This window comes from Capricornis sumatraensis, chromosome 15 (assembly GCF_032405125.1).
Source record: "Capricornis sumatraensis isolate serow.1 chromosome 15, serow.2, whole genome shotgun sequence".
NCBI classification, from domain to species: Eukaryota; Metazoa; Chordata; class Mammalia; order Artiodactyla; family Bovidae; genus Capricornis; species Capricornis sumatraensis.
The window spans coordinates 62,656,708-62,680,738 of NC_091083.1; the positions used below are offsets into that span (position 1 = coordinate 62,656,708).

The window sequence follows — 24,031 nt, forward strand, 5'->3', positions numbered from 1 at the left end:
ACACCAGGAGTGGGTGTGAGGGCAGCCAGCACCCTCCACTGTCCCCCGTGGCCCCGAGGCTTGGTCCCTGTCCTGGGCAGTGGACATTCACCGTTGTGCATGACCACAGCCTGCTGGAGTCCTCATCCTGAGGAGTCACCTGCCCAGTCAGCAAAAGCTGGGGGCTGCTGGGTGTTCACTAGAGCTGCGGGTGGTCTGGCTGGACAGAGGGGAGGGGTCAACCATCCATGTCCACACCCACCCACTTCTGGGCTCTGACCATGTTCTTGACAGCATGGTGAGGAGCTCCACGTGTCGGGTGAGCCAGCTCCTGGGAACCTGATTTTCCCAGTTTGGCCTTCGGTCTTGATTATGTGGTCAAAGTGTTCACCCAGCCAGACTCCCTCCCCAGCTGAACCAGAGTCTGGGTGCTGCCAGTGTTCAAAGTGGTTCATACAAGTGGACACTGCTGCCCCCTTGGTACAGCTGGCCGGGGCTTCCCTTACCCTGGTCACCTGGTCCCCATGGGACACCCTAGAGCTGTGGCATCTGTGTCAACTTGAAAGCCAAATCCACAGATGAGTCTGCTTGCAGTCCACAGCTAATTCTTTTCACCAGCTGTTGAGTCTTGGCTTAGAAATGAGGTGCCATGAGGAGCTGGTCTCTCCCATTTTTGGTCTCAGGTTCCATGTGCTCCTATCACGTAAAATTACATATTTCTAGCTGCCAACACGTGTGCATCAACCAAGATGGTGAACTTGACCATGATGAAGACAAAGGTGGAAGTGTCGAACTTAGAATGAGGAGAGGAAATAAGTTTTCACGGCCAACTTTCAACGCAAGAGGTACGAGAGATCAGAAATGTCCACACAGAAAGAAGTGCTATACACTTCCATGGCAGAGTTGGCAAAGTCGTCATGGAAACATCAAAACAAGTGGGTAAAACTGCAGTGTCCGATTGCCTTAGGACAAAGGAACTTCCAGTTCCCACAGTCTTGAGCTTTATATCCCAAAGTAGTAGTTCATCCATCTACGCCAGCTGTGGTCACCATGACATGACTTACCCCACCAGGGCCATTAGCTAAGCCACATTTCCCCCAGACAATCCCACACAGGCCCAGAAAAGAGCTCACTGCAACGGGGCCACATTAGCAAACTAGTCACACGCAGGGCTGGTTTGTCACTGGCAGCAGTGATGGCTTACCACAAGAGGAATAACAGGTTCTTCACAAGCTTTACAAAGATGTTTATTTGTTTCATGGAACTTAAGCTGCTCATTTTGTCAGATTAAAAAATTAGATGTGAACAATGGCTTACATTTCTAAAATAGATCATCAGTTCTATTCCCCTAGTTCCATAAAAACAAGATAAATACAAGCGATCTGTACGTCTTGCTGGTGAGTTCACATAATGCTCTAGTTCCCTGATCCTTTGACTTTCTCTCCTCTCTAGTCACTCTGTTCTGTTTTGACCGCTGGCCACAGGAGTAGAGTGGCGTTGGGGCTTAGAAGCGAACGCTATGGCTATTTGGTATGATAATTTATTGCTTGCCCTTTCAGTCCACTCTCATTTCTCCAAACACAGAATCAAAGTTTGAGATTTAAGCCCTTAAACTTGGAGGAATCCCTGTGGGCTTTTTTGCATAGGCATTACTCAGGATGTGAATGGGTTGGGAGGCCGGTGTGGAAGGTGGTTAGGAGCCCAAAGCTAACTGTTCCCATAGGGACAGCAACACAGAAGTGCTGGTCCTGCCCTCACAAGGAATTACCTAGCCCTGGTGTCTTCATCTTGTTCTGTTGTGTCCATGGTCCTCGGAATTAGACCCCAGAAAGACAGTTCCAACTTTAAACGGCTAAAACTTTTTGGCAATGGGCTAACTGCTTTAAAAGGGGAGAAAATAGCCGATGCACTTTAAAGATCTTGCAAGTGGAGAATCTGTCCCACGAAGATACTTTTAAAAGTTAACTGAAATAACTGATTGACATGGATTACTAAGGTCTAACTAGGAAAATGTCAATAGTCAGAGCTCAGTAAAACCAGGACGATCAGTTTACAGTTGCTTTAGTTTTCTGATTGTCACAAGTGGAGTTAATCAAACCAAAAAACTAAAATAAAAAGTAAACCTGGGAGCCAGAAAGAGAAACACAACCCCTCATCCATGGCAGAAAAGCAGACGGGTTACAGTGGGGTTCCCGGGTGTGGAGCGGGTGCCCTGCAGGAACCTGGCCCGGGGCAGGGTGGCTGTCAATGATGCTGAAGCCTACCAGGAGACATTCCTTCTCTGTTGCCTGCTTCTGACTATTCCGCAGAGAAAGTCTCAATCTGAGCGTGTGTGCTTCGATTTCTATTCTTAAATGTCCCTAACAGGGAACGTGGGGTCTCAGGTCATACCCTCTTTATCTGGTAAACTGGCTCCATCCCTCCCCGGCTTGTATTATTACTGTATTATATATTTTGTAGTTGCCTCTTATTTACAGCAACTGCTAGTAACTTTCCTTTTTTAGAGAGTGATAGAAAATCTTTTTTTACACACATAATTTTAACTCAATTAAAAAATAGAAGTAGCAACTCAGTGTAAACATTGTGACAGTGATTCTGGAATGTCTGAAGTCTGAGACAGAGTGAGTTAGGCCAAGATTGTCTCAGCTTTCCATATACACGCAGTGGAGCCAACTGATGCCATTACTATTGGACAAAGTTTCCATTTTTTACCTAAAGAGACAAATGATTCTGACCTACTTTAATGAAATTTGTGAAAAACCAGCTGAGGCAGGCTCTGCATGTCCAGATTTGAAGATGTTTGGGAATCAATGAGACATACCAGAAATACTTGTTTGTTCTTTTTGCCCAAACAAGTGTAATGAATGTCAGAGTATTAATGCTAATATAGATCCTGATTACACATTGGGAAGTCCTCAATTCTGCTTCATTAATTGTAGCACTGGACTCTGTTTTGCACAATATTGCATATTAAACTGCAGGCACCCTGACAAGTATGGGAGGAAGGGGAATTTAAAAATCAGCTTAATGAATCACTACCCTTTAAGAATTTGAGCAAAGATGAACCCCTGAGGCTCTTGCAGGCAGACCCTCACCAATGGTCTTCTAAAGGAACATTTCCTGGCTGACAGTTTTGTCTGAGATGACAACTCATTGGCGGTGTTCTGCTGACATTTTTAGAGGAGGCAGACAAGCCCTGTGATGAATAGCATTACCCAAACTTTAAAGCAGAAAAACTACAATGATGTGAAACCCTGAATTTTTGCTGGCAAAAGTAAATCCTATTCATGAGAATGCAACAGTTAGCCCTGCTACCCACCCACCACAGAACCTACATCCTAAAACCAATCTAGCATGTGTCATTTAAAAGAAATAGGTTTTCAGGCCCACAGTTGAAGAGTTCATCAAGGCTTTGCTGCTGGAGGTTTAAAAACTCCCACTTTCCGAAAGTATCTGACAATTAAGGGCACAGAAACTAAGGTAATACTGATCCTTACAGGTGCGAACAGCTTGTGGATGGCGTAGGCCACCACAAAGGTGCTTGTGCCGGCCGCCATTTTTGACTGGACCAGTGACTCTTTAAAGCCGAGTTTAAGCAGGACAGCTGACATGTCCACACCACTGGAGGGGAGAGAGACAGACAGACAAACACAGAAACACAAAAGATATTTACTACAGCAAGGGACTAAGTTAAGCACTCAATTTGGCTATGAGATTTACAGTATTTTTTAAAAATGTAAATAAAAGTAGCTAGATGAATACTAAGTCTTAGGAAGAAAGTTCTTACTCCCAAAGACTCTTACATGATAGCAAAAAACAAATACCTATTACTGTCCCCATCTTACCTTGAAATAACCATGTAAAACATTCCCAAGGAGATTAATGAGATTCCAATGTGCAGTGACACTGCCACGGCACCATATTCTTGAAAAATCTTTTTCAGCTGCTGCGACTTGCTTAGCTTTTTCTCCTCTGTGCCCCTGATATTGCTGCCTGTGGTCACATTGATTTTGCTGGGGTCCTGCACACAAACCAAAGAAAGGGAGACACTTGAGGGCAGGAGCAAGGATGTGAGTGGTCATCACCACATTACCACCTTCCAGAATCACATGATGTTCTGCTCTCTCTCATCCAATGAGAGATGAGGCTAATGCCCGCTATGCCACTGAGTGCACTGAAGGGGTGGCTACCACATGTGATGGGCAAAACGATGGCCCCAAAGATGTCTAGTTCCTAGGCCCTGGAACCTGTGAATATGTTACCTTATGTGACAAAAGGGTTTTGCAGGTAGGATTCAGTTAAGGATCCTAAGATGGGCAAATCATCCTGGATCTTCTGAGTGGGACTAGTGTGATCACAAGCGTCCTTGTAAGTGAAGGGAGGGAGACAGCAGGGTCAGAGAAGCTGACATGAGGACAGAAGCAGAGTCAGATTTGCAGAGACTGGTGCTACTCCCTCTGAAGATGGAGGAAAGGGGCAAGCCAAGGGATGCAGGCACCTCTAGAAGCTGGAAAAGACAGGAAATGGCTTTCCTGGCGACTCATAGTAAAGAATCTGCCTGCAATGCAGAAAGTGAAGTCGCTTAGTCGTGTCCGACTTTTTGCGACCCCATCGACTCTAGCTTACCAGGCTCCTCGGACCATGGGATTTTCCAGGCAAGGATACTAGAGTGGGTTGCCATTTCCTTCTCCAGGGGATCTTTCTGACCTAGGGATCAAACCTGGGTCTCCCTCATTGTAGGCAGACGCTTTACCGTCTGAGCTACTAGGAAGATACTCTGGAGAAGGAAATGGCAACCCACTCCAATATTCTTGCCCGGAAAATCTCATAGACAGAGAGGAGCCTGGTGGGCTACATAGAGTCCATGGGAGTCACAAGAGTCAGACACAAGTAAACCACCACCACCAGAGCAGTTGGAAGGACCCAGCCCTGCTGATGCACTGAGGTTAGCCCCTATGAGACCTCATGGGCTTCTGACCTCCTTGACTGTAAGAAAACAAATGGGTGTTGTCTTATGCACATGACAACCAGGCTAGACTCTATAAGACAGTGGGTGTGAAATAAATGGGAGCAGAAGCTGTAATATATTTACTTTTGGAATCAAGATTTATCCCTGAGATCTGAACAGATACAGGGGGAGGGCTAGTTCCCAGGCCATAAATGCAGCATTGGGGGTTTGCAGAGAAATTATTTACTGTGTAGGGTGTTCCATTAACATTTATTGAGCATCTACAAGGCCTGGAATGTTTGAGAGAAACAAAAACAACAATATTGGATTAAAAAGACAAAACTCCTCCATGTGGAGAGTGATTTTTCATCAAAGGATTGCTTCAGCTCTCATGACAGACCTCACAGAGATCTCAAGGACAGGATCTGGGTCAGCCAGCTCCGGTTATAGACTTTGAAGCGGAGGCCATTTCCTTATATTTTTAGAACATGCGGGGGCACAGGCATACCTCAAAAGCTGGCAAGGCAGGGGTTGGGGGGTAGGGACAATGACATGCACCACGGAGATCCCAGGAATGAAATTAAATGATACCCAGATATCCAGAGCAGCAGCCTCCAAACCGAACGAGGCAGCGGTCCTCCCAGCCCCACCCTGCTCTGGAGGCATAGGTGGCCGCTGGGTTTCCTCTCTAGTCACCCCGTGTGTCCACCAAGGGAGGGCACTGGTCCAAACCCCCGCATGACATTAGCTGGGCCCTGCTGACACCCCACCGCGGGTGGTGACCCAGATGCGCGTCTCCCTGAACTCTGAGCTGGCGCATCTGCCTTGGCTGTGATGTCCACAGTCACACATCCACAGCACGTCTGGATGAGCTCCTGACCCACTCCCACCCACACGCTCCTCTCCAGGTCACAGCTGTCCCTGTTTCGGCAAACCTCATCCTCCCAGATGCTCTGTCTGAAACCCGAGTCACTGACTCCCACAACCAGCCATCAGCCAACCCCACCAGGTCCAAACTCAACGGCCCTCCCCTCCCCACCCAACATCCTGTCACCCTGGCCCAAGCTCCTCACCTCTTTCCTGGGTGACTGTGATGGCTTCCTCCTAGCTGTCCCCCAATCCCACCTTTGACTCCTCAACAGAGTGGCCAGAGACAGCCTGTGAAATCCGAGGTGGGATTACAGCACCGCCCCCACTCAGAGGCCTCCTGGAAGCTAAAGTAGTCTGTGCACTAGCCCCCCTGGCTCTCCAGACACCACCTCCACCCCCTCACCACCCTTTTCCTTCCTGCTTCCCATTCCAGCCGCCCAGCTTCCTTGCTGCTTTAAGGACAGGCCAGGCCCAACAGGCCCTGGCATCTGCTGGTCCATCTGCCAGGAAGTTTTTCCCCAGAGGGCCTTATAGTGCTGCCTCCAGATCTTTATCCAGTACCACGGCAGGGAGGCCCTCCTGGACTGCTCTCTTTAAAACCAAGAGCCCCTCACCCTGTGGTTCCTGTGCGTTTCCCTCCATCCTGACTTCATCATCTAACATCCCACGTGCATTTCCTCTTCCTCCCCAGGGAGGGGCCCATCCACTTTGAAAACGGTTTTGCCCGCATAGAAATTACAAATCGTTAAGTCCACCTTAACGTTTAAAGTATACAGTTGCATGGTTCACGTGTGTCTGCCATTGTGCAGTCATCACCAGGGTCTAATTCGGGAAGATTTTCGCCACTCGATCTGCAGTTACTTCCCATTCCCCTCTCCCTCATCTTGCCAGGGGGGAATGGAGACACCAAGCTCCTTTCTGTCTATGGATTTGCCCATTCTGGATGTTTTTATTACGAATAGGGTCATGCAACAGGGGGCCTTTTGTGACTGGCTTCCGCTACAGACTGAATGTTTGTGGAACTCGTCTCCCCTTCCCCAAATTCATACAATGAAACCGAATCCCCACCCTGAATCCGCCTGCAATGCGGGAGACCTGGGTTCGATCCCTGGGTTGGGAAGATCCCCTGGAGAAGGGAAAGGCTACCCACTCTAGTATTCTGGCCTGGAGAATTCTATGGACTGTATAGTCTACAGGGTCGCAGAGAGTCAGACACGACTGAGTGACTTTCACTCACTTCACTCACCCTGATGGTATTTGGAGGTGGAAGGTGACTAGGTCATGAGAGTGAAGCCCTCATGAATGCAATCAGGGCTCTTATAAAAGAGACCCCAGAGGGCTACCTTGTCCTTTCTAACATGTGAGGACACGCCAAGAGGACAGAAGACATCTGACAATGAACCAGGAAGCGGACCCTCAGACACTGAATCTGTCAGTGTCTTGACCTTGGACTTACAGCCTCCTGGGCTGTAAGAAATGAATGTTGGCTGTTTAAGCCACCTGTGCGTGCATGCTCAGTCATTTCAGTCGTGTCTGATTCTTTGCGACCCTATGGTCTGTAACCTGCCAGGTTCCACTGTCAATGGGATTCGCCAGGCAAGAATATTGGAGTGGGTTGCCATGCCCTTCTTCAGGGGATGTTCCCAACCCAGGGATCAAACCCGTATTTCTTATGTCTCCTCCACTGGCAGGCGGGTTCTTTACCACTAGCACCACCTGGGAAGCCCTTAAGCCGCCCAGTCTATGGTATTTTTGTTATAGCAGCCTTAACAGACTACCGCAGCTTTTTCCACTTATCATCATGTTTTCAGAGGTCATCCACATTGTAGCAGGTGTCCAACTTCATTCCTTTTTATGAAGTAGAATTTGATTCAACTGAAATACAAAGTATGGATTCTAAAATTTACCCTGCAGGCTAAGCTAGGAGCCATAGCACAGTTTTGCCCTAGAAAGAATGTCTGCTGTGTACGGGAGCACTGTTGTGCCTGGTAACCTCTGGGGCAGGCTCTCACCCTGGCTTCATGCAGGACAGGAGGGCCTGGCTCTGAGTCAGCTGCTGGAATGATAAAGTGTACGTGCTGCACGTTTGTGGAAGGTAAGGCACAAAAGCAGACCATCGTATTGTCCCCAGAGGAAGGCTCAGTGAAGAGCCATGTTCTTCACTGGGAGAACATGGGAGACCAGGGCATGGCAATGAGGGGATGGAATTCAGTCTTGGATTGAAACCTGCTCAGAATTGGGACTTCCGTAGCGGCCCAGGGGTTAGGACACCTTGCTTTCACTGCTAAGGGGGAGGGCTTAATCCCTGGTCAGGGAACTAAGATCCTTCAAGTTATGCGGCCAAAAGAAAACAAAATTTGCCCAGAGTCATCCTTGATTTATAATTATACGCAACAGCTACTCATTTGCCCCTCTTCTCCCAAAAGCTGGTACAAAACTCAGATTTATGAGTTAAGAGTCTTTTCATTACCTCCCAATTGAAAGAGCATCTCTTTTGTTCCCAAACTGCAGTTAGGACTGAAAAACCACACACACACGTGCCCCCTCCAAACACCTGGAAGCTTTCATCCTGGAATTAAATTTCAGTACGATTAAAGGCTGTTCTGTCCCTGGAAATTAAGTGTTAAGGCTTTAAAGGTGAGGATGAACTGTATTTTCTCACAGCCTTTAGCTCTGACTTCTGCAGGGTATTTTCAGACTTATGAAAACAAACACTTAAAAAAAGGGGTGGTGGTGGGTGGTTTAGTTGCTCAGTTATGTCTGACTTTTGCGACCCCCTGGACTGTAGCCCGCCAGGCTTCTCTGTCCATGGGTTTCTCCAGGCAAGAATACTGGAGCGGGTTGTCATTTACTTCTCCAGGAGATCCTGACCTAGGTATCAAATCCATGTTTCCTATGGTCTCCTCCATTGCAGGCAGATTCTTTATCACTGAGCCAGTATCCGTTTATGGAGTCCCAGAGACTGATTCTGATAGACAGGAAAGCCTATCATGTTTTGAAAGGTTTTGAAGTGACTTAGCAGCAGCAGGAAAACCATGAGTATCCTGAGGAGAGGGCACTTCTGTTGAGCCAGCCACCAAGCTTAGCACTTTAAAGGTTTTATAAAAACCCTCACGACCTCATGATACGGGTACCTTTGTCATTTCCACTTTGACAGATGGGAGACCAGGGCTTTGGGGTGAAGCTGTGAGCTGGCTGGCAGTGCCCAGACTGGGTTCTGCACTACAGACTCCCCTTCTTGTCCCCCAAGAGTTGAACATTCCTAGAGGAAGAGCCTGTTTCAGAACTTCAGGACTCTGGAGGGGAGAAGGAAAACTGTCCTCAGCCTCCCTTGTTGGGCAAGCACCCACGCTCCCAGTTCTCTGACGCCCACCAGCCAGAATGGCTGCTGGGAGCTCAGGCTCTTTCTGATAAACAGGTCCCCACCCGCCTTTTGGCTGTGGAGGAAGTGCCCCAGATGGGAGGGCTGCTGGGCGCTGATAGGATGGCTCCCAGAGGCAAACCATGTCCTGGGGCAGATGACGATGGGTGGAAGCCCTTTTCACTCCCACCCCGACACTTGGCCTGACAGAACCTCATTCCGCCCCATCTGTCCACTCACAGGACGGGGCGGAGCTGCCACTCTCTCTCTCCCCCTCCCTCTTCTGTGCAACCTCAATTTTGGCAAATGGCCTTTTGGCTAAAAAAGAAAAATAAAAAGGCAGCCAGACTTCCAGCTACAGAATAACAAGTATCTATTGCCAGACAACGGGAGGGACAAAATATTCAGACACATGGACAATTTCCTGTTAGCCGGTGCCAAGGTTAGTTTTTAACTTTCTAGAGTTAGTTTTTTTTTTTTAAACATGGACAATTTTCTTCCTTTTATTTTGAAAATCTCTTTAATCATTGTGAGTCATCTATTTTTCTTCCTAAGCCTGAAGGAGATGAAAGAGGTTAAAATAAAAGGAATTTATGAAGAGTTGACCTGCAAGGAATAGGAATCTTTCAAACATTCATTTCTTAGTGAGATATCACCTTAAAAACCTGTGATATATTCTTAGTTGCTGCCCTGGTTGCAGATAACTTCGTACCTCCCCTGGTGTCTGTTTTTAGATAAAAGTGCTTTCATATACTTGGGGATGGCTTGGCTCTCTGAGCCCCAGCGTTCTCCTCATCTCCCAATTCTCCCTCACATGCTGCCTTTCAGTGAGTCGAAGCAGTGCCAAGCCAGCGCAGACACTCACAAATAAGAACAGTTGTTAAGAGCAAAAGCTTTGGAACCAGACTGGTTTGGATCCCAGTTCTGACAGGTAATCTCTGTGTTTCTCAGAGAGTTACTCAACCTCTTTGGGCTTACATGAAGATAATAGTATTGCTTATGTCTCAGGGTTGTTGTGAGAATTACATGATTTGATATTTTCAAAGTACTCAGAACAGTGCCTGTTACAAAGTAAATACAATATAGTGTTTATCATTAATATTATTTACTGCATGAATGAAAACAGGTGTCACTCTTAACAATCTGACCTTTTAAGCAAGATTTTTGGCTCATTCCTCAAAACTTCTTGACTCTTCTCATACAGCCTCCTTACTTTAATAAATACAGCAGTGGTGGCTGGGGTTGGTGGAGGGAGGGCAGCAAACACACACAAACAGACACAGACACACACCCACACCCACACACACCTGCCAGTGCAAACACACAGACACCTGCCAGTGCCAGGCTAACAAGACAGACAAGCAAATCAGGACATTCCATATGAGGAGAGCATAGAAGATGTACTCTCATGAGGCTGAGGAGAGGCCAGTGGAGGCATCCAAGGCATCACTGGTGGTCAGGGAAGGCTTCCAGGAGGAAGGGACAGCTAGGCTGATGTATGGAGAATCACCAGGAGACAGCTGGGTGTATGCGGAGGGTGCTAGACATGTGAGGATCCCCAAGCTGGGCTCAGGAGCCAAAGACAAGATCTACTGCCTGTCAGATGGCACAGCACAAGGCAGAGAAGGAAGTTTCTCCATCTGTGGTGGAGGCATGGTAAGGTCATGGGTCAAAGGCCTATGGAACATTCAAGAAGCACTGGCTCCCAGTGACACCATGCTCAGGCCTGCATCAGCTCATGGAATGGTCCCCAAACTATTGTTGGGAAGGTGTTATTTTTAGCCCCCTGAAAGGTCAGCAACCAGGCCTCAGAGACCTTGAGGACAGGGTGAGACAGCAACCCTGGTGAGTGGTCGCAGGCAGTTTGGACCAGAGCGGCAAAGCTCCAGGCACTGCTCCTTCCAACTGAGTTCTGCATCTCCAGAAGGCATTGCTCACCACCTGTTTTCTTTAAGGAGACCCACTTCAAAATCAAACTGAAACATATTTACAGAAAGGAGCAGTCTGCATTTGCATTCTGAATGAAAACCAGTTTTCACTTACCATGCATAGAAGGCAAGTGAAGATATACACAAAGAAGTAACCCTGCGTTTCAGGCGCCAGTCTCGCCCGCAGTCTGACTGGGAGGCCTGCTCTCGCGGTTAGATAAAAAGGGAGTGGCAGCAAGAACTGGCGGTGGGAGTGGGGGTGGGGGGAGGTGCGGGGGCAGGTGGTGGTGCTGGTGCTGGTGGTGTTAGAGACAGCAGCACCCACGGAGACTTCCTCCTCAGCCCAGCGTGACTTCAAAGGGAACAACTCTAAGCACCGGATGACAACGTCGATACCAAGTCCAGCCCCACCTCCAATACTCTCGGCCGCCACCACAGCGCAGGCCCAGCTTTGGGCACCTGGGATCCCCTGGAGGCTGTGACCTTGGCCATTCGGCACGCCCCCCGAGCCTCAGTTTCCCCGGTTGTCAACTGGGAGATCGCTTCCTTGGCTTGAAGAGATTTGGGATCTGGGACCTGAAGGTGCTCGGTCTCAGCAGCTGCGCGTGTAAAGCTCTCCTCCGGCGCAGGTGGACCAGCGATCCGGGCGCCCGGGGATCCGGGTGGGGGTGGGGAGGCTTACCTGGCGGCCCTGGTAGTTCCCGCGGGCGGCGCGCAGCAGCTGGGCGTCCGGCCCGGGCCCGAGCAGCGGCAGGAACACCGGCGGCGGGACACAGGGGGCGGCGGCGCCCAGGAGCCAGGTGGCGCGGCACCGAACCCGGGCGCCCACCCGACCCGCGGGGCTCAGCAACGCCAGCAGCCCGGCCATGGTAGGCAGAGCCGGGCGCTGCCGCCCTAGCAAGCAGACCGCAGGGGGAGCAGCGCGGTGGGCGGGGCCCGCGGGAGCCCGAGCCCGGAGCGGCGGGGCGGGGCCAGAGTCGTGCCCCGTCCTAGGCCCCGCCCCCCGCCGCAGCCAGAGCGGCGAGGGCGGAGCTGGAGCCGCGCGCGGAGTGGGCGGGGCCGGAGCTGGAACCCAGCGCCCAATGCGAGGGCTGGAGATGCGAGCTTTGTCTGACACCAGGTTAATTCCACCCCAAGGACCCTGACTCATCATGTTATGTTGGTTTCGAGCGAGGCGGAGGCCAGCCCAGCCCAGCCCAGATTCAAGAGTGAAGGGGTTAGATTCCTCCGACTTGATGGGAAGTGGCAAGGTCACCGGTGGCAGGGCTTGTGGAGTGGGAAATATTGTCGTGACCATCTTTAGGAACTGCAATCTACAACAGTATTCGACTATTAACTGCAATAAAGATACTAATCTTTGGTCTCCATTCTGCAGAAGAAGCTGAGGCTTACAGAAACGAAGCCTTCCCCAAGGCCTCTTATCCTCATCCTCTTCTCATGCCTGACCCCTGGTAGCACTTTTGGTTGAAACTAAGGATCCAAAATGTTTCTCGATCTTTGCTATTTTTAAGCAGAGGTCGGGGGGGAGGGGGGGCGGCGGGAAATAGCATGGAGAATTGTTGCTTGGAAAACCACTGGAAAAGCTAGAGGAGTGGACATTAGGCCGGGCTCCCAGGAAAGACTGGTTAGAGCAACACCGGTGGGCAAGGGGAGTGGCCCCTCAGTCAAAAGCAGGAAGGTGAGTGTAAGGGGCAAGCTAGTGAAAAGAATGAATTTTGGAGCACACTGCCAGAGACAGTGACCCCAGGATCAGAAAGCTGCCACTGCAGCTGCCTTCCACAAAACAGGCCACTGGATACCAGAAGGCAGGGTCAGGCTGCGGCTTCTGTCCTCATTAACTGTCCACACTCGTGGGCTGGCAACTGGACACCTGGATTCTGCTGCAGAAAACCCCACATCTCTGCCAACTTGTTAACCAGCAGCAAACAACCCAAGCCACAGGAGGATGCCTCTGCCTTCAAAATATTTTATCAGTGCATCCAGTTGGCAGAAAGAAATTAGTACCCAGAAACCTAGCTGCAAAGAGAAATTATAGCCATGCTGACCAGAAGGTGCACAACGAAGGGATGGGAATTCATGTGCCCAAATTCAGTACCTCGAGACCGCCCCCTAACCTGCCCCCACCTTGTCTCACTGGGTAGAACTGAGTCACATGATACTGTTAGCAGTAGGGGAGGCTGGAATTTGAGGATCCTGCAAAGAAACAGACTTGGCTTAGATCAGAGCAGGCACACTGTCCTCCTGAACACAGTTGGGGTTCTATTGGCAGGGAGGTAGAGGAGGATGGCTGGGGGGATGGGATGGTAATTCCAAAAAGTGGATGGGGCTGTGTGCTCATGTGTGGTGGTGAGTGTCACATGGGAAGTGCACGTGTACCAGGGGGAAGGGGAACAAGTCAGTGTGTATGTGAGGGGGTTGAAACAGAAAGGGGGCTGGGATGCTGGAGGAAGAAGAAAGGATTTTCCCCTTCTGATGGAGGAATTACTCTGCCCCAGTTTCCAGGGGAATCTGCCTGGGGGTCCAGGGCCTCAGAGTTACTCACTGTGGCTCATTTCTGTAGGAATGCAGGAAGGTAGATCTGGCAGACAGACTGTGTTAAAATAAAAAGTGGACAATTTGGGACAAATTGGGACAAATTGCCTCGTTTTCTCCAATTACATATTCTGATTGTACCTGTGTATTTATTCCGGTTCTCTTTCTCTGTCAGATTCTGCAGTGCCTATTCTAAACATTTTCTGCCCACCTGGGGTCCTCCCTCCTGCCCTGATGCCTTCCCTCTTGGCACACACCCTTGCCTCCTACCTCTCAGGGGAAGCCTGGGTCTTAACTGATGGCTGCAGCCCACCTACTTGTTTCCCTCCACCATTCTCCACCTCCTGCTTCAGTCCCATTTTCCAAAGCAAACCAAACTCCCCATTCCCACGTATGGCTTCATGCCTCCTCTCTGTTCATTTCCAATCAGCATTCATTATTCTGAACACCTGCCATGTGCCAGCAGCGGCAATAGAGTGAAAATAAGACTTTGTTGTTTCATGAGCTGGTGGTCAGCATCATAACTTGGATGCGGTGTAGGCCTGGTTTAGAATCTCTGTTAGGTGATTCCAACTGTCTAAGCTGGTGGTTTCCTCACTTGTAAGAAGTGGGAGTAATAACACCTATCTCAAAGGGTTATTGCGAAGGTTAAAGGAGATAATATCTTTCAGTACTTGCAGAACTGAGTCTGGCACAGTAAAGACTCAGGACAAGGAAATGTGGCTGGCATGTCTTTCTTTTTTTATCTACCCAGCTCTCTCCTTCTAATGAAGATGCCTGTCCCTCTCTACTGTAGTTTGCATGAATCGTAATGGTCTGTAGCCCTCTGGTCAGGGGATGGATTTGAGATCCTTGCCCCTTGTACTAGTCAAAATTGGGTCATGCTGAATATATACATCATAATATGACTTTTTCACTTAGTCTCTCACTAATGTCTTTCCTGTTGGAACCATAATTGTGGAATATTATTTAAAAGCTGTAGAACATTCTTTCTATAGATACTCCATGACTTATTTAATCCAGTGTCTTGGTGAGAAATGTTATAGACTGAAGGGGTCTTTCCCCAAATTCATATGTTAAAGCACTAACCCTCAATACAACGTTGTTTGGAGATGGGGCCTTTGGAAGGTAAATACAGTTAGGTTAGGTCGTAAGGGTTCGGTCCATGTAATGGTATTCGTGCCGTTATAGGAAGTGGAAGGGCCACCAGGCAGTCCACAAGCCAGGAAGAGAATTCTCAGCACAACTTGACCATGCTGCCATCCTGATCTCAGACCTCCAGCCTCCAGAAATCTGTTTTGAAACGAATAGCATTTTATGGTTTGGAGCCAAGAGCTGGGGCCTTGGGGTCAGATTGCCTGGCGGGGGTGTCCCCCCCCTTTACGGTGCACTGACCATGTAACTGGTTAAATCATTCAACATCTCGGAACCTCAGTTTTCTTATCTGTAAGATGGGAATAATAATAGCAACCATATCACACAGCTGCTGTGAAGAAGAGAAATTTCATGTAGTTGCGTGCTTGGCACAGTGCCTTCCTGAAAGCTGATCGTGGTAAGCACAGTGGCCATCATTATTATTATTACTGTTTCTCTTCATTCATTCATTCTGAGAAGAGGATGAATGGTGAGGGCTGGACACGACTAAAGGCTTTGACTGTGTGTGGGGGGCACAGGGTGTGGGACCTGAGCTGTCCAGTCCAATGAGGCCACCTAGGGAGAGAGATGTGACTTATAAAACCACCACTGAGAAAAGCAATAGCTTGTAGAGGATGAACTTGCTGGTTTTCTAGGAATCTCCCCTCTACTGCCTTTAAGATAGAAATGATCACTTCTCAGTACTCGGGAAAGGTCTGAATTAGTTGGAACCATGATGCATGAAGATCCTTTTTTGTTTGTTCCATGTCTGGAGGGTTGCTCATAAGAACGTCTGAAGTACTTAGAACGATTTAAAAATTACTGACTCATGTCTGAGAAGCATGGGGATTAACAGGAAATAAAATCAGTATCCGTAAAGCAAACCAGCTGCTGTCTGTTCTACGGGCAACTATGGAGTCTTTAAAGGCTCCATTGTTTGTTTTTGCTTTAATTATTGTAAAGAAAAGAAAGTGAAAATGAAGTCGCTCAGTCATGTCTGACTCTTTGTGACCCCATGGACTGTAGCCTACCAGGCTCCTCTGTCCATGGGATTTTCCAGGCAAGAATACTTTATTATTAAATAATAATTAAGAATACATTAGTTATTGTAATGGGTAACATTTGCTCATTGTAAAAAATAAAGCTCAAAGGATACAGCCAGCAACATCATTTATTCATTCAATAAACACATTTTGAGCACCTCCTAAGTGCTGGGCACACGGCAGTGAAGTAGGAAGACAAGGCCCCATGGAGCTTATGTTCCACAAGAGAAGAGATGCCAGGCAGGGAAGAGTGGTGGGAGGAATTCAAGACAAAATCTGCCGACCCAGAAAATCTTTCCACAAAAGGGTAAGAAAAGCAAAAGAGTTTTATTATTGAATAAACATCAAGCTATTATAGAATAGATAGAATATAATAGAATGTGGTGCAGATCGCAGGCAATTCACTAGAGACTGCAAGATGGGAAGTTCCTCCTTTTATGCAGCTGAATCTATGCTTCATCTGAAGACGAAAAATAACTAGTTCTCAGGTAAGAGGACTTGACGGCACCATTTGTCACACATAGCTCACCCCAAATCCACTGGTAACTGGGGAGGTCGTATGTCCTTGCTAATTGTCTATCCAAAGGAATAGACACTTCTCCCATCTCTATGACAAACCTGTAATGATAACAGAGAGCTGGCCACTGAAGTTAAACCCCCACCTGGACTAGGAGGTAGGCTGCTGTCTTCCTTGATGTTCACATTTCGAGGAGACAGCTCTCAGACTCTTAACTAACATTTTCCTGGGTCATAAAAACTGGCAAGTGGCTTAGTTTGCCTTTAAAACATTTGCATACAACTCAAAGGGGCAGAGGAAGAGTTAATTGCTCTAAGAAAAGGAGAGTGGTGATGAGAAGGCTCTCATCTTTTTTTCTTTTGCACCAGGGAAAATCAACTTTTTTCAATTTATTCTTAATTGTTTAATGTCTTTACAGAGACAGGCATTAAACAAATAAGTGAGCCCTATGGTGTCAGTCAAGTAAGGGGCTGGGGAGTTGGGTGCTGTGACTGGATAAGGCAGCCTTGCTAGGTCTCAAAGAATTCCATGTGCCCAGAGCCTGGAGCAAGACAATGGGGATGCCCTCCCTGCAGTGGCCAGGTTTGCGTGTCCTTTCAGCCACCTTACTATGTATGAACAATCACATCTGGTGGTTGTTTTGTTTGATGTTCTAAAAAAAAAAAAAAAAAAAGGGATTATAACATGTGTTGGTTGACTTAAAAAATATTCACAACCTAAAAGTTGAGAGCTATGTTTCATTTGGCAGGAATTTTTTGGACTTCAAGCTTGGAAGGCAGCATCTCAAGAAATCTTGAGAGAATTGCTTCAAGGAGGCAAGGGGAAAAGCCAGGTTATACTGAAGTTTTGCATCAAAGGGCAGATAGTCTGAATGTGAAAAGATTATTGTTAAAGAAAACCAGATTATCTCAAAGAGTTGGGCACTTTTCTTTGTATGGGAAGATGGAAGAGACCGGGCTCACTGAACTCATTCCTTTGATATGCACCTCCACTTTCTGGGGCCAGCATCCTGTGTTTTCACATCCTGCATTTCCTCAGGGCTCAATGTGGGGAGTGGCTGCAATCTGATGGTGCTAGATGGCAGGTATTCTTTCATTTCTGAGCTCCTTCAGGGCTCACCAGCTCACCATCGGTGGTGGTTGTAATTCCTGATGATTGTAACATCTCTTATTCATCAGTTTGGCAGGAAATATACCATTTCTCACGCTCTTCATTTGCTATTTTCACCCACTGTCCCATCAAGGATATGTCCATGTCAGTAAACACAAAAATCCATCTTTAAGTATCTGCCTTGTATTCCCTGCAAAGGGGGGTGTCCTTTTCCTCATGAGATGGACATCTAGGGCCCCCTTTGTGGGGGCTGAGAGCATTAATTCTGGAGGGAAGCCCAGGTTCATGGTCAAGGCACACTGCTTGCTTCCTGAAGACACTGGGCGACCTAACCTGAGCCTCAGTTCCTGCATGTGTAAGATGGGGATAATATACTGAGGACGCAATGTGAGGATTAAATGCATTGACATGTGAAGTTTGAACAGTGCAGAGCTCAGAGCAGGCCCATCCTGGTGTCAGCTGTTACCATTACAAATTACATTAATAATCACTGATTGATCACCCATGAAGGCTGTTTCTGTCGTCTCATTCCTTCCCTCCCTCCCTCAAATATTTTTCTGCCCGCTCCTTTGCCAGATTATGCAGGTGAATGGCTTGGAAATGGTTCCTACCTTTAGGGGGCTTAGAGTTGGGTGGGGCTGATGGACAGAGAACAGGTCTCCAGTGGAAGCCAGCATCATGAATCTGTGGTGGGCAAGGGGTGATCAGAATGGCTTCTGGGAGAAGGAGGCATCGGACATCTGAAAGGTGCCAAGGAGCAGACACAGAGCTTCTGGGGAGAAGGCATCAAGCCGAGGGAGGGCTGGGTGCAGGTCCCAAGGAGGAAGAGAGCAATGTGAATGGTGGACTGGGGACGGGAAACTCAGGAGGCCCGAGTGGTTGGGACTGCAAGGAGTGAGGGGCTTGAAGGGGCCTGGAAAAAGTTGCAGGGGATGGGGGTGGGGTGGGGTGCTGCGCAGATGAGCCGATTTTATTCTAGCTGGGGTGGGTAAGCATTGAAGGGTCTTCATCTTCAGTGAAGGGAGCGACACAATCTGATAACCATGTTAAACTGTGGAGCAGGAAGGTGCAGGTGGAGGAGGCAAATGGGAAGGAGGGGGCGCCTGGGGTGGCTGAGTGGGCGGACTTGGGAGATGTGGGAAGTGGGAAGCCTGGAGGTGGGACCAGGAGGAGAGGCTCTGACCTCTGTTGGAATCTGGAACTAAGCCCTGAGAGTTGGAGGCTCCTCCCCTGTCCTGGAAAAGTACCTTCTGCCCACCGTACGGCAGTGAGAACAATTTCAAGGAGGTACCCTTGAGAACAATGTGTTGTCCCAGGCTGTCTGGATGACTGAACCCCTCTAAAGCCTCTGCATAAACCTTTAAGATTCTTGGGCGCAGGGCGGAGAACAGCTTGTTACATCTTACAAGCCTCATGCATAGTTTCCCTGCATTTGGAAGCTCCACTCACTCATCTGGAGGGTATGCCTCTTTCTGGGGCCTCACCTGGCCCAGTTCACATGGGTCAGTTTCGGACCGCACCCCGGAACTCTATGCTTTTAAGCCCCAGAGCCGAGTGCAGGCCCTGCAGCTGAGGAGCCTGTTGGGCAGTAAAAGTGTGGAGAAGGATCTTTGGGGGAAAACAAAACTATTTGATTTGCTCTGTTGTGGTTGTTCAGTGGCTAAGTCGTATCCAACTCTTTGATTCTCTTAGTTTCCCCTTTTAAATAGATTATCCAGGAAAAAAGCTGGGGGATGAGGGAGATCTGACCTGCCAATATCCATCCAGGAAGAAAATTTGTCTTACTTCTAGATACAAGTTGCTGGCTTTTGAATTTTTTGTCTTGCTACTTGCTTCTAGCTGTCCTCGACCAAGTTACTTAACCTCCCTGAGCTTTCCTTATCTGTGAAATGTTACTGACTTTATGGAAATGCATACATGCATGCTAATTTGCTTCCATCATGTCTGACTCTTTACCTATGGACCCTGTGGACTTACAGCCTGCCAGCCTTCTCTGTTCATGGGATTCTCTAGGCAAGAATACTAGAGTGGGTTGCTACACTCTCCTCCAGGGTATCTTCTGACCCAGGTATCAAGCCCACGTCTCATGTCTCTTGCATTGCGGGAAGGTTCTTTACTGCTAGCACCACCTTTAAAGTGCCTTTATGGGAATGAGGTTTAAAAATGTTCAGTACATCTAAGTGTCTTGGAGCCTGACCGATGGTAATTCCTGGGTATCTCACTCCTGGTGGATGGGGTGAGAGGGGGGCACTATTGGTTATTCCTGTTCCATTATTTGATTCAGTGGAAATTCAGGCCTAACATCAATAGCTGCTTCTTGTTGCACACTCTGCTGCTAGGCTTTGAGTGTTTCTTCTGGGTCTGTTAGGCTGGCCCCTAACAGCCACCTCCAGGGATCGACATCATTTCCATTTTGCAAACGAGGGAACTGAGGGTTAGAGAGGTTAAGGAGAAGGTGTTAGGGGGCTCTGAAGGGGCAGAGGCTGCAGAGCTGGGTCTCTGAAGTGAATGTTAGGGGACCCCGGCTTTGCTGGCTTACCTCTGAGTGATGCTTGCAGGTCCCTTAGGGTGCAGATCTTGTCCCGGACTTAGCTCAGTAACCCTGCTCTGCACAAGGCGGATAACCCTGTCTCTGGTGTGCTTGGCCAGCAGGTGGCACTGCAGGCTCTCCCAAGGCCAACTGAGGCGCCGCAAGCACTGCGGCTGTTTCTGAGGTTTGGGGCAAGTTACAGTTTTTGAATTCAAGGTCCTAAAACAGCTCCCTGGGCCCTTGGGTCTCCGGATCTTTCAGCAAATCACTTCTGCACCGGAGTCTTGAATTGTTGTTGTAGGGAGCCTGATGTAAACTCACAGCTGAGCAGGAAAATGACCTTAACCACTTATTTCTCTGAGTGCTTTTCTGGGTTGTTATTACTTATGTTTCTTTTTTTGGTGGGGGCTAACTTTCTGTTACACTAAAAACAGGTTCATATTTATGCAAAATGTTTGGATCATTTAACATAATTACTTTTCAAGGAGAAGTATGCAAACATAGCAGGTACGGTTTTACAGAAGAGAAACAGGCTTAGAGAGACTAAATGAATGGGGATCCTTGAGCTTTGAGGAGAACCCAAGTCCACTGGCTCCAAAGCTGCTCTTTCCTGGGTCTTCCATCCGCTGAAGAGTCATCTCCTTCCCCCGTACACAGCTCCTTCCCTCACTGATTCTCATATTAGGAAGTGGGATATTTATTGGGGGGAGGGAGATAGGATGGACTGAAAGGAGATGTTCCTGAGAAGTGAAACATGACCCCAGGGTTTGGTATATAATTCCAGTGATTCCTGACAGAGATAGCAGTCATGGCTGGGATGGGGCTTTGTGATACACCGGCTCAGAACTTATTCCAGGATCAGGAATGGCAAACCCTGCCGGGTCCTCAGGGCTAGATGATTGTGTAAATGAATTCCAAGGGCACAGCTTGTGCAGAGGGGTGCTGACATCACCCTCATAGGGAGAAGCTTCCTCTAGGCTCTAGAACACTGTGTTCACATCTGTTGATGTCTTTTTAAAATTAATTAACTAAGTTTTACTTATTTGTTTATGGCTCGCTGGGTCTTCGTTGCTGTGTGCGGACTTTCTCTAGTTGCAGCAAGAGGGGGCTGATCTCCATTGCGGTATTTGGGCTTATCACAGCAATGGCTTCTCTTGTTGCAGAGCTCGGGCTCGAGGGCACAAGGGCTTAGTTGCCCCCAAGCTTTCAGTAGTTGAGGCACATGGGCTCAGCAGCTGTGGCTCCCGGGCTCTAGAGCACAGGCTCAGTAGTTGTGGTGCCTGGACTCACTTGCTCCGTGGCATGTGAGGTCTTCGTTCCCTGTCTGAGGATAAAACCCACGTCCCCTGCATTAGCAGGTGGATTCTTAACCACTAGACTACCAGGGAAGTCCTACTGACTTTTTTTTAAGATAAGCTGTTTGTAAATTTGCAAAATTGGCCCCAAATTCTTTCCCTCCTATCCAGAGATGAAATCTTTTTCTATCTCTTGAATCTAGGCCGGTCTGTGAAGTTGCTTTGGCCACTAGAATGCAGCAGAAGTAATGGCGTGTGTAAGTTTGAGCCCAGGCTTCAAGAAGTCTTGCACACTCTGTTCTTGCTCTTAGAGCCCATGTGAACAAGCCCAGGCTAGCCTCCTAGGGGAGGAGACCTGATGGAACAGAGTCTGTTGTCCCAGCTGAGGCTGCACTCCACCAGCTAGCCCCTCTCTGATCCAACAGCTGACCACAAACACATGAACAAGCCTGGACAGAGATCAGCCAAGACATCCCAGACCAGGAGAGCCACCTGGCTGAGCCCAGCCCAAGTTTCTGAACCCTAGAATCATAGGATCATCAATGGTACTATGCAGAAAATCCTAACTGACCAAAGCTTGTCATCTGCATTGAAAGAATGTGAAATCTCCTGACTTAAAATGTTGACTTTTTCAAATCCTAAAAGATGATACTGTTAAAGTGCTGCTCTCGATATGCCAGAAAATTTAGAAAACTCAGCAGTGGCCATAGGACTGGAAAAGGTCAGTTTTCATTCCAGTGCCAAAGAATGTTCAAACTACCGTACAATTGCTCTCATCTCACACACTAGCAAAGTAATGCTCAAAATTCTCCAAGTCAGGCTTCAACAGTACATGATCTGTGAACTTCCAGATGTTAAAGCTGGATTTAGAAAAGGCAGAGGAACCAGAGATCAAATTGCCAGCATCTGCTGGATCATCGAAAAAGCAAGAGAGTTCCAGAGAAGCATCTATTTCTGCTTTATTGACTATGCCAAAGCCTTTGACTGTGTGGATCAAAACAAACTGTAGAGAATTCTTTAAGAGATGGGAATACCAGACCACCTTACCTGCTTCCTGAGAAATCTGTATGCAGGTCAGGAAGCAACAGTTAGAACTGCACATGGAACAGTGGACTGGTTTCAAATTGGGAAAGGAGTACGTCAAGGCTATATATTGTCACCTTGCTTATTTAACTTATATGCAGAGTACATCATGTGAAATGTTGGGCTGAATGAAGCACAAGCTGGAATCAAGATTGCTGGGAGAAATATCAGTAACTTCAGATACGCAGATGACACCAGCCTTATAGCAGAAAGCAAAGAACTAAAGAGCCTCTTGTTGAAAGTGAAAGAGGAGAGTGAAAAAGTTGGTTTAAAACTCAACATTCAGAAAGCTAAGATTATGGCATCTGGTCCCATCACTTCATGGCATATAGATGGGGAGACATTAGAAACAGTGACAGACTTAATTTTCTTTGGCTCCAAAATCACTGCAGATGTTGACTGAAGCCATGAAATCAAAAGACACTTGTTCTTTGGATGAAAACTATGACCGACCTAGATAGCATATTAAAAAGCAGAGACATTATTTTGCCAACAAAGGTCCATCTAGTCAAAGCTATGGTTTTTCCAGTGGTCATGTATGGAGGTGAGAGTTGGACTATAAAGAAGGCTGAGCACCGAAGAACTGATACTTCTGAATTGCGGTATTGGAGAAGGTTCTTAAGAGTCCCTTGGATTGCAAGGAGATCCAACCAGTCAATCCTATAGGAAATCAGTCCTGAATGTTCTTTGGAAGGACTGATGCTGAAGCTGAAACTCCATTACTTTGCCCACCAGATGCGAAGAACTGGCTCACTGGAAAAGACCCTGATGTTGGGGAAAATTGAAGGCAGGAGGAGAAGGGGACGACAGAAGATGAGATGGTAGGATGTCATCACCGACTTGGTGGACATGAGTTTTAGCAAGCTTTGGGAGTTGGTGATGGACAGGGACGGAGAAGGCAATGGCACCCCACTCCAGTACTCTTGCCTGGAAAATCCCACAGACAGAGGAGCCTGGAAGACTGCAGTCCATGGGGTCGCTGAGGGTCGGACACGGCTGAGCAACTTCACTTTCACTTTTCACTTTCATGCATTGGAGAAGGAAATGGCAACCCACTCCAGTGTTCTTGCCTGGAGAATCCCAGGGACGGGGAAGCCTGATGGGTTGCTGTCTATAGGGTCGCACAGAGGCAGACATGACTGAAGTGACTTAACAGCAGCAGCAGCAGATGGACAGGGAAGCCTGGCATTTTGCAGTCCACGGGGTCACAAAGAGTCAGACACAACTGAGTGACTGAACTGAAAATGTTGACACTATATTCAAATAAACCAACAAAGAACCTCTGCAGTTGTGGGCAATTATTTCTGAGTTCCAGACGGGGCCCTAGGAATCACTAGTTTGCACACAACGCGATAAAGACCATGGAATAGAAACAAATCTTGTTTTGCTGTTTGAAGCAGTCTTGGCACATGTAAATCTTAGTGAATTTATAGATACTGATTGAAGGTGAATGTAGATAATGATTTATTTCAACAACTCTCAAAGGACCTGCATCTCTGTGGGCTTGCCTCTTGGAGTATGAACTTTCAGCTGTTGTATCTATGGGTTTCTTTGTTCAAGATCATCTCTGGCCTTGTTTAAAAATAGAATCTTTACGCTTCGGTGCGCACAAAGTCCTCATCTCATTACCCTGTGTGGTGAACCTGGCCACCAGCTGAGCTCTAGCTTCTGCACATCAAGCTTCTCTAATAACTGCAGCAC

The 24,031-nt window shown here is 47.9% G+C and overlaps 1 protein-coding gene across 1 annotated transcript; it reads right to left on the reverse strand.

The window, feature by feature from the left end:
• Positions 1 to 1,261: 1,261 nt before the first annotated feature.
• FAM210B (family with sequence similarity 210 member B) lies at positions 1,262 to 11,954 on the reverse strand. The gene is made up of 3 exons (XM_068987306.1): positions 11,769 to 11,954; positions 3,825 to 4,000; positions 1,262 to 3,600 (listed from the first exon to the last, which is right to left on the reverse strand). Exons 1-3 carry the CDS (start codon positions 11,952 to 11,954, stop codon positions 3,384 to 3,386), a joined length of 579 nt encoding a protein of 192 aa, XP_068843407.1. The 3' UTR covers positions 1,262 to 3,383.
• Positions 11,955 to 24,031: the final 12,077 nt, after the last annotated feature.